The 10,834-nt window shown below is 40.7% G+C and overlaps 1 protein-coding gene across 1 annotated transcript; it reads right to left on the bottom strand.

The window, feature by feature from the left end:
* Nucleotides 1–1,151: 1,151 nt before the first annotated feature.
* Nucleotides 1,152–2,449, bottom strand: si:ch211-231m23.4 (free fatty acid receptor 2). Its single transcript, XM_034173534.1, is given in 2 exon segments — nucleotides 1,152–1,695; nucleotides 1,698–2,449. Coding segments are annotated over 2 exon segments (891 nt in total). The 5' UTR covers nucleotides 2,422–2,449; the 3' UTR covers nucleotides 1,152–1,528.
* Between the last annotated feature and the right edge of the window lie 8,385 nt (nucleotides 2,450–10,834).

The following is a 10,834-nucleotide window of genomic DNA, read 5'->3' on the forward strand; positions in this document are numbered from 1 at the left end:
TGGAACACTAATTTGTTGCTTGGCACGCTGACATACAAAACACCATAAAATTTTTACATACCGCCTTGAGCGCAATGTGAGCGCGACACCCACTTATACCTGCCTATTTCACTTTGCAGCCAATCACATAGGCGCTGATTTATGACAGGCTAAGGACTGCCCACCAGGGGGCCGGCCTTGACTCAACAATGAAAGGTAGTGCAGGGAAAAATCGAGCCTCTTGTTCAAACGGTGCATGTGGTTTGTTCAAAGACCCCAGCACTGCTTTAGATGACTGTTATCAGTGTAAGCACCTTCCAATACATCCAAACTTTGAAGTCCGTTTCCTATCCATTTCTTTTTGAGATCACTCACTACATAAAAGAACCTTAACATTTTCAATGTTAAATTTAAATGGACACAGAATCTTTAATCTGGATCAGATCCGGATCGAACTTTGTCAGTCAATAAAGAATACTAATGTTAAAGATAGGGATTTTTCTAATTTTCTAAGATTTTTCCTGACTTTGACCTTTGACCTTGAAGATTGAATTGTTGGCTATCAGGATATGAATCTTCAGTAAAAGGATATACGAAAAATTGTGGGCTCCAGGCTGTTCACAAACAAACAAACGGATGAAAACAATCTTCTCCAATTTCATTGGTGGATGTAATGACTTGCAAAATTTATTGCATCCATCTTCTGGCTACAATAATGATTTCTATTAACAATAATCCTTATTTTTACTGTTCAGCTTGACTGTGATGTGTACAGAAGAAAAACTGCAACCTGACTGTACCTCCATCAAGGCTCCAACAGCTTGGTTATTTGTGCTCTTCGGGATATTTATACAAATGTCTGATGTCATATTATGGATTCCATAACAATCATTATGTTTGTGACATCATAATGTGAGATTACGTTTTCTGTTTTTGGTACCAGCAAAAAACAAACAAACAAAAAACAACACACAACAACAACAACAACAAAACATCCAGATTGTCTCAAAATCTAGTCATAAGAAAGCCTTACCTAAAACCAACACAACAGTAGTCCCAATTTATACTTTTTTCTTTGTTAATACTTTGTAATGTCATAAGGTAAGAAACCCAAATGCAATGACAAAGATTTAAAGAAAGTCAAAATTTTGAAGGCAGCAATGGATAAACACCAACATTTCACCAGTTCTTTCCCGAACCAAGGAGCATGTCTCTCTCCACAAACTTTGGTCCTAGTCTGTCCAGCTCTTTATGAGATATCCTGCCATTGGATATAGGAAGGGACAGACAGACAGTCTGGATGAAATCATACTGTCACCTCCTTGGCTGAGGTCAAGGGGTTGGTAGGCAGCAGCCATTGAGAGATACAAGTATGCATGAAACAGTGTTGTGTTGTGTAATATTAAATATGTCAAAAGGCCTTGCTACAAAAACTATTAAAGCCATCTGTACCCTATTACATATTATTGGTATTGCGTCTATGATACACAATGCAATAAACATATCCAAGGCAGATATGTAGGTAATAAAAGAAGCTGTGTTTTAACTTTTAGCTAGTGCTTGAGACATGCCCTGGCATCAGGTTCTTAAGAATTGACTTTTCACTTGTGCAGCGGTAAGTGGAGGTGGAAAAGTAGAAAATGATGGGATCGAGACAGGTGTTGAAAGTGCTGAGCAGCAGGGTGTAGTATCTCCATTTTGGGCTGTCACCCTTAAGTAACCTAGCAAATGAGAGAGGTTGTACGGCACCACACAAATGAGGAACACGGCTAGAGTCCCCAAGGCCATGCCAATGGCCTTCTGCTTCTGCTTCTGCGGTATCCTGGGACGGCTGTAGAGGATCAAGATGCAGCTCATGTAGCAGTAAATACAAATTAGAAGTGGTATGAGGCACAGCACGATGAAGAACTCCAGACGTACTGGGAGGAGAACTTCGAGCTGCTTTTTGGTGAAGTTCTCATAGCACACTGTGGTGTTGTGGCCAGATAGGTTTGGGTGGTGCTGAGTGATGAAAACGATGCTGCAGTGCACCATTGAGAATAGCCAGATGGCAGCAGTGATTCCTATGGTGTACATGGGTTTGCACAGCTGATGGTATGTGATGGGGAAAGCTACACCAATGTACCGAACAACGCTAACAGCCATCAGCAACAAGGAACTGGTATAGATCGTGGAGAAAAAGGCAAATGATGTGATGGAGCACAGGATGTTGGGAAGATTCCACACCATGCGCGACGCGGCCTCGTGCATCTTTAGGGGAAGGAAAATCAGGAAGAGCAGGTCGGAGATGGTCAGATTGAGCAGCAGGATGTTCGTGGGCACTAACTTGGTGTGGATCTTAACACTGAAGGCATAGAGGGCCAGGAGGTTGGCAGGTAGGCCAATCAAAAACGAAATGATGTACACGGCCAGAATGACTTCATGACTCACCATCGGCTCCATGACAGCCCTAAACACAAGGAAACAAACAAGCATTTAGTGGTCTATAGTGACTGTGGAGTGGGAAGTTAGAATAGAAACAAACACCAGAAAAGATGTCCTGATTATGATTTCAAACTACAGATTTCTGCTCCGACTTTTACCTTCTTATAGCTTCTCCTCACCATTTGGCTTTTTGCTCAACAATGCGCCAACAATCATCAGCAGTGTGATATGAAACCCAGCTCATGATAGTCTATGATATGAAATGATATGATATGAAACTCTGTTTAACGGACAACCCCCTCTTCCAACTGCTTGTGTGGTACTTGCATTGTGAGGAAATGTCAGTTTTGGCACTACAACAACGTGGTAGGTTTTCTTGAGCATGATCCAGCACAAACATGCTCCAGTAACTGGACAACATCAGGAGAATGTCTCTTTATCACCTGGCTGCAGCAGACAGACGGGACCAAGACGATTCCGTATGTGTGGTGGGTGTGCCAATGTGCATCCCCAGTTCATGTGTCAGACCTGACTGAGTCACCCCAAACTGCTCTGATTCAGGTCGTCAGGTCTGCAAGAATTCTGCATTTGCTGGTCCCGCACATTGCCGCATCTACCCGCTGCTGTACCACTCAAAACGGGCCATCCCACCTCTCCAATATAACCACCCATATGTCACAGCCAGATGAAATGTAGGTGTTGTGTCCCCTTAGCCTCCTCCCGACACTGCAGTGTAAAATCTTACACAGTATACTTGTCTACTTTGTAGTCCAAAATATCTGACACAATCACTTCAATGAAACATCAGTAAACGATCAGGACTTGGTGGCTCTGTGGTAGCCTAGTGACCTGTGCAGTCTTTGCCCCACTTCTTACGCAGTGACTGCTGGAATAGGTTCCAGACCCTGACACTTGATTGGAATAAGCAGGTATATGATCCATCAGATCACTCAACATGAACACAGAAAAGAAATTATACTGAGTGTGAAGTTCAGATGACTGGAAATGACATGGGTACACACAGGGATAGTTTATTTGGTACCCTGCCAAACAGAATACACATGAAATGGTAAAAGTTAGTGGGAGGATGTGTGTGAGGCCGCAATGCTGTGGTCTTACAGCAGTGCACACACACTGAAGCAAAAGAATGTTCGGGGCGCCGCGGCTGATAGTGTGTGATATCTAACTGTAATTAGGATGGACTGAATGCACAGGACAGATTTCACTGTATGTATATATTTATATGTACAGTGACAATAAAGGCCTTCTGTTGGGAAAGTGTAGTGACACGGACCCACAACAGGGGGCGTAAATGAACGGACAATGAAAGAGTCGAATATGAACACTTTACTGTTGTGAAAGAGCATAACCAATTACAGAATTACAGAATTTATGCAAACAGTCAATCCACAAAGGTGACGTGTGGGCAGGCCCGAGGATAGAAGACGTCTGTCCTGAGAAGAACCGGAACCACACGATTTCCTTCGCCACCGAACCTGGAGAATACTGGAGCCGCCAAGTCCCGAGTCCCCAGGTGGCCACCGTCTCCGAATGTCGGATCTGGTACTGCTGGTGAGGAGCAAAAACAGTAAGATGTGGGTGCGTGCACACCCAGTAACAGCAATGGTGGGAATACCACCTCCACCTCTAATCCAGAAAACTGGCACGTGCAGTAGTAATGAGTACTTATCAACAGTTTGGCGTGGGGAGCGAAGACGTCAGCTCTCCACGTATCACAAACTCAGCCTCCAGCTGTGAGCACTCACAGAACTGACTGCAAACAATACAGAAGCAAACACTGTCTGAAAAGACAAAAACAACGGCTGAGAAAGTTACCTTCACAGGTAGATTATATCTCGGCAACGAGGTGGAGATGATGTCCGGTTTTTATGGAGTGGAATGATGAAGTGAAGATGGGTGACAGCTGTCACTCATTATCTCATGACAGCTGTCACCCATGACAGCTGTCATAATGAGTGACAGCTGTCACCCCCGGCTGTGTCCGTGGCGGCAGCGCCCTCTCGTGCCTGAAGCCCGCACTTCAGGCAGGGCGCCCTCTGGTGGTGGGCCAGCAGTACCTCCTCTTCTGGCGGCCCACACAACACCTTCTTCTTAAAACTTGCTTGTTATTGAAATAATCATGTTGGAGGCAGAACTTTTCAGCCTGACATCATATTAAGTGTAAGTTTGATATTTTAGTCAGAAATTACACAAATATACTTGGTAAGATTTTGGGTTTTTTTTTGTAGTGTGAGACACCTGTGTACTAGATCACTCCCAGAGGACTTCACCACATGTACAAAATACTGCAGTTAATGTTCCCTCACAATGCAAGAGATACTCCTTATCTTAGTGCCCCCAAACAACCATTAGTTTGACACATTCTTGATTCCTGTTTCGGAAATTCTGCAATAATTAAAGAGTTCCATTTGACATTCATTATTTTCTGTATTTAATATTGCAAAATGGTAAAGAACATACATTCATCAGTGCATCCAGCTTGTTCATGGCCTTCAAAGTCAGCATGTTTGTGGACTGTGACAAAATTGATACAGCAGCAACCACAAAAATAAATTATTTTTCATGCCATTTCAGCAGTACAGCCCATTTCTTAAGAGGTTAGTTTAAGTTCAGGCTCGACCACATACTCTTGGTGGTGATGGTTTGGGAAACAACACGTTGTGATAAACAGAACAGCTGCCAAGTCGTCTACAAGCCAAGTACGAATTAAGATCAACTCTGCTTCAGTTTGTAGGTCTGACAGTATGCAGAGCACTGCATCTTAAACTACAATCTTCAATGCAGTTATACTTCAAATGAATTGTTTTATTAAATGAATTAAATTGTGCTTTAAAAAAATTACAATTAGAAGCATCTCAAGTGGTGTTTAGAATTATTTTTTATTGTGTACCTATTGCAGTCACATAGTCCATTCAATATATCAGAGAAAACACAGCATCATTCATCCTGCAGAATATCAACAGGATGAATGATCAGTAAAGTAAAAATATTCACTTACCCTGCAGGTCAGACCTTTAATAAACATTAAAACCTGTTGTTTCTCTTTCTTTGCCTTTCAGAATCCAACCTGTTTATTACTTGAGTTCAAAGATGAGCTATTTGCAAACTGAAAATCAGGTGTGAAAAGTCCATGGTGTCAGACAGGCTGCACTCGTTATGTACTACGCCCAGACCGGTGACTGAGCCATGAAGAGACCGCAGGTGGGTTAATATTAACTCTCATGCAAAACGGTATCTGGTGTGTACTTTCATATGCAGCTTGTTAATAAAAGGTCTCCTTCCGTGACATGCCCCTGGAATAAACTCAGAGTATAATTAGGTTTGGCTTTCATTAGGCTGGCAGGCTGCATTTATTCAAAGTTACGCCCACAGATCAGGTCGTCATTTTTCCACATTGTGTATCAATTCAGTTTCTTGTATGGTTTTAGGAGTTGCAGAAACACTGGACTATATACTACCTGATGTACAGTGCTGTGAAAAATGAAGTTTAATCAAAATATAGCAATATACTCGTATGTTTCTTTTTTGTCCTCAGTGTGTCAAGAGCAAATAAAAATTTAAATATTAAAAAGCCATTCAAAATAAGTAAATAAAATAATAATAATAAACAAACAAACAAGCTGACATGCAAACTCATTTCTGGATTGATGAACATTCAAGATGCCAAAATCATATGTACTCCAGTCTTTGGAAAAGTCATGTACCCTCAAAAATGTAGCATGTCAATAGATTGATAAATCCATCCCCTCCAGTTTAACATTATAAATGAAAAACAAAAAATGTCTTCAAATTGTAATTCACCAAATTCAAAGAACATATAATGAGGAGTCCTGAGACTGAGGCTGACTGGTGTCCAGTCCAGGGTGTACCCCGCCTCATGCCCTACGACTTTGCTGCACCTGATCAATCTGAGGAACAACTTTGTTTTGCCTTTGTAATTTCTCATAGATGTGTCTGCCACCTTCTGGATGATTAAAGGATGCTGCATTAATGATGGATTTGTTTCAGCTGTTTGACAGTAAGTGACACAGAGAGACAGACAGAAAGTTTTTGCTGACAAGTACTAAATCACAAAAGCACAAGAACCTTTGCCTTTAACAACATGGTCTCCTGTTGCATCCTGCCAGCAAGACCTTTTTTTCTAGTGAGATTAAAATGCCAGATTTATCTCTTGTAAAACCAGGTCAGCCAATGGAGAATCCAATTAGTCACACTACTAGGAACATATTTAAATCTGGATTTACCCTTATTACATAAATGTAAGGATTACTGTTAAAACTTGGATAATACTGAGCATTGTGACAAGTTCCTGGGTTCATTTCCAACTTGGTCCTTTTGTATGGAGTTTGCATGTTCTCCCATATACATGTGAGTTCCCTCCGGGTGCTACGGTGTCCTTCCATAGATTAGATTACATTAGATTAGACAGAATTTTATTAATCCCTTGGGAAAGTGAGGTTCCAGCAGTGTTGTATAGCAGCACACAGGGTAAGAAGCACACAGAGTATCAAAAGTGAAAGTATAAAAGAAAAACAGTTTGCAAATATATATAGAAATGCACAATATAAATACCAGACATACTGCAATACTGATTTACTGGCTACTACTGTTCTTCTCATTCCCGACCTCTGTCTTCCTGTTACTCCTCCTCCCCCTAACTGACCACAGGTGTGAGTGAGAGTGTGACTGTGTTTGTTTGTCTGCGTTTTGGCCCTGCAATAGACTGGTGACCTGTTCAGCATGTACGCCACCTCTTGCCCAATGACCACTATGGTAAGCTCCAGAATGTATGGATAAATGAAAACTGATGAATGGATGAAATAGTATTGTAGCCACAAGGAAGAAATCTGGTGCTGAAGTCCCACAAAAATGTATAGTCCATTCACTTATGACCTTTGAAAATGCAGAGACTGTGTATAAAAATGGCTCCAATTCTAAAATGGTTCATGTGATATTTTTGTTATACCCTTTTTTTAAAGATGAAAGCCAACACAGCAAATGTTTACGGTTTCATTTAAACTCCATTGCGGTATACGGAAGCAAAATTTAAAAAATTGTGTCACTGCACGCAACTGTATATAGTATTGTCGTGGAAAGCCAATTACTTGTCCAGCGCTTGTGAAAATGGATTCGGTATTGCTGAGGAATCATGATTACAAACCAGGAAGGTAGTTACATAAGACCACACTTGGTGTCACTTCCTGTCAGCCAAAAACAAGAAACTGGCAACACAACGAGAAGAGACTCACCATGATGTAACAAGGAAGAGTGGATAACGTTGTCTCATCTAATGTGTTGACCTCTGCTCAGATGTACGACCAAAATTTGGTATAAACATTGTGAAACCATGCATCCACCCTGCCTTATATCAGTAGTCTGCTGCTGGTGTATGGTGTGACAAATACATAATTAATGTCAAGATGTAAATATATAAACAACATTTTTCCGTTGTGGCTACCCCTCAGTGGGGAGGAAGATCATCTCTTGATCGATTCCCTGACAACATGGTGGACACAGTGATGACTGAACAGGTCCAGTCTTGACGTGCAGTTTCTTACACACACTTTCTGGATCTTGTTCTCTTTCCTTCGTCTTTCTCGCTTTCTCCTCTGTGGTTTGTTTGCATATTTTCAAAGACTTCCTCTCCTGGATCCTTGCTTGCCAGAGGGCTTGTTTCTTCGCGTGTTCTTGCCAGGTCTTCCAGTCGATAGAGCAGTTCTTGAGGTTGTGCTTCAGGAGGTTGTTGTAACGTTTCTTCTGTGGCCCAACCACCGAAGCTAGGTCTTGATGATGACACACTTGTTGCTTTGTAGCTTGGCTTTAGCCAGGATGCTGATGTTGGTGTAGTAGTCTTCCCACCTGATGTGGAGGATCCTCCTCAGGCAGCATTGGTGGAATTGCTTGAGGGTCTTCAGCTGGTAGCGGTAGGTGGCCCAAGCCTCTGATCTGTACAGCAGGGTTGGCATGACAATGGCTTTGTAGATGAGGAGTTTTGCATCGTATCGAAGGTCTCTGTGGTTGAAAACATGTTTGCTTATCTGGCTGAAGGCAGTTTGTACACATGAGCCACTTATGGGTCTTGTCATCAATGCCAGCATTTGATTGCACAATGGTGCCCAGGTATGGAAAGAGGGTCACATTCTTCAGGCTGAAGCTTTGCATTGACCATGTTGAGTGGAGGCTGGTACAGGATCTGTGTCTTCTTCAGGTTGATGTGAAGACCAAACTTGGTGTCGGGTTCATTGATGGTTTCAAGGACTTTCTGTAGGATTCTTCAGAAACAGGTGAAAATCGCAGGGGAAAATCCTGTGAATGAATATCCTGCCCTGCCTACTGAGCTATAGATAGTTCACTCCTTACACCATATTGTATTTGCTAATTTAGTATTATTACATTAAAATCATGACAGATTTGCTTCTGCTGTGTATATAAATAAAGTAAATCATATACTTTGTTGACTTTTCGTCTGCTTTTAACACAATTCAGCCGCACATTTTAGCCTCAAGACTTTTAGATCATTTTAATCTAAGTTGTAATCTTGTGGGCTGGATTCTGAGCTTCCTCACTAACAGGACACAAAAAGTGAGAGTGAATGGGGTCTTGTCTGAGCAGACCCAGTCCTCCATTGGGACACCACAAGGCAGTGCTATCTCTCCACTTTTGTATATTTTGTACACTGATCTCTGCAGAAGTTGGAGGGAGGGGAGGACTATTCTTAAGTATGCAGATGACTGTTATTGTCAGTTTGCTTCAGGACAGTGAGGTTGGCCACGGTCCTGTGGTTGATGATTTCTTGGATTGGTGCGAGAAGTCTTTTCTACAGATGAATGTATTGAAGACTAAAGACATGGTCATTGACTTTAGGAAGGGCTCCCACAAACATGGAGTAACTCTCCTAAAACGTCAGGCCGTAGAAATTGTGAGCACCTGTAAATATCTGGGTACTGTTATTGATGACAAACTCACTTTTGAGTCAGATTGTGAAGTGGTGTGTAAAAAGGTCACCAGCGCTTGTTCTGTCTTAGAAAACTGGCATCCTTTCACATTGACAAATCTTTGTTAACAATGTTTTATCGTTGTTATATCGAATCTGTTTTATCTTTTTGTTTGGTGTCATGGTTTGGAAATTTGTCAGTTAAAAATAAAAACAGTCTGAATCAGATTGTAAAATGGGCGAGCAAAATCATTGGTGGAGAGACTCAGCTGTATCCAACCTCTCTGTACATGAGGCAGGTCCAGAGATTGGTTGAGGCAGTTCTAAAGGACGCCTCACATCCTCTTTTTGATCAGTTTGAACTGCTCCCTTCAGGACGGAGGTATAAAGTTCCTTTTTGTAGAACTAAGCGCTATAAGAGCACTTTTATTCCTGCTGCTATTAGTGTACTTAACAGACGACCTTGATTGTATATTTAATTAATTTATCCGCTTTTTTGCTTTGAGATGGCACACGCTCTGTGACTTTTGTTCTGGCGCCATGCTATTGGCCTGTACTTGCACTGCTTTATTGGTATTGTATTCTTATATTTTTTATATTGTATTTTTATATTTTTATTGTATTTTTATATTTTTAATTATATTTAGGGTATTTTTTTTTTTTTATCAGTTTTTATGTGTTACGTGATTGTTATGAATGGTGTGACTCACTGCCAAAACAAATTTACCTTTTGGTACAAATAAAGTAACCTTGAACCTTGAACCTTGATATACTAAAATTGTACCATTGCAAATGGTAGGTTTTTATATACATTAATGTATATACAAAAGGTTCACAAGTGATGTGGTACTTTTTAACAAATTAATGTGTAACTTCTAAGCTGTATATGTTCATGGTTGCTATTTTAACAGTCATCACACAGACAGTCAGACCAAAACAGTTCCAAAAAGAGAATGATAATTGCGCATTAACATCCACATGCATCCACAAATAAAAATTAAAGACTGCATAATTGTACTATATTTATCAAATTATTAATGTTCTTAAGTTGTTGTTATAACTAATCAACATTCATACTTGCTCAAATGCAAATCTGCAGACTAAGTATAACTACCTAGTGTGGCTATATTGGATGGTCACCCCACTGACTGGACTGCTTGAGATTTCTTCCTGTAATCAAATCCTCCGCAGGTGTTTTTCCATACCACTGCCATCAATGTGCTGGCTCAAGGGGTGGGTAAGGTCTCAACCTTACTTGGGTATGACATTTTATGATGACTTATGATTTGGTGTTGAAAACATAAATTTAACAAAATTTAAAGTGTATCAAAGATTTTTGTTACTATAAATGAATGTCAATTTTTGTACTAAACACATTAAAATATCAGACATCCTTGGTAATTGGATCAGTAGAAACAACAATTCTAAAGTTTTGCTATGCAATATATGTGCCTCTCAAATAAAATTAGAATATCA

The sequence above is a fragment of the Thalassophryne amazonica genome, chromosome 7 (assembly GCF_902500255.1).
Source record: "Thalassophryne amazonica chromosome 7, fThaAma1.1, whole genome shotgun sequence".
Classification (NCBI taxonomy): Eukaryota; Metazoa; Chordata; class Actinopteri; order Batrachoidiformes; family Batrachoididae; genus Thalassophryne; species Thalassophryne amazonica.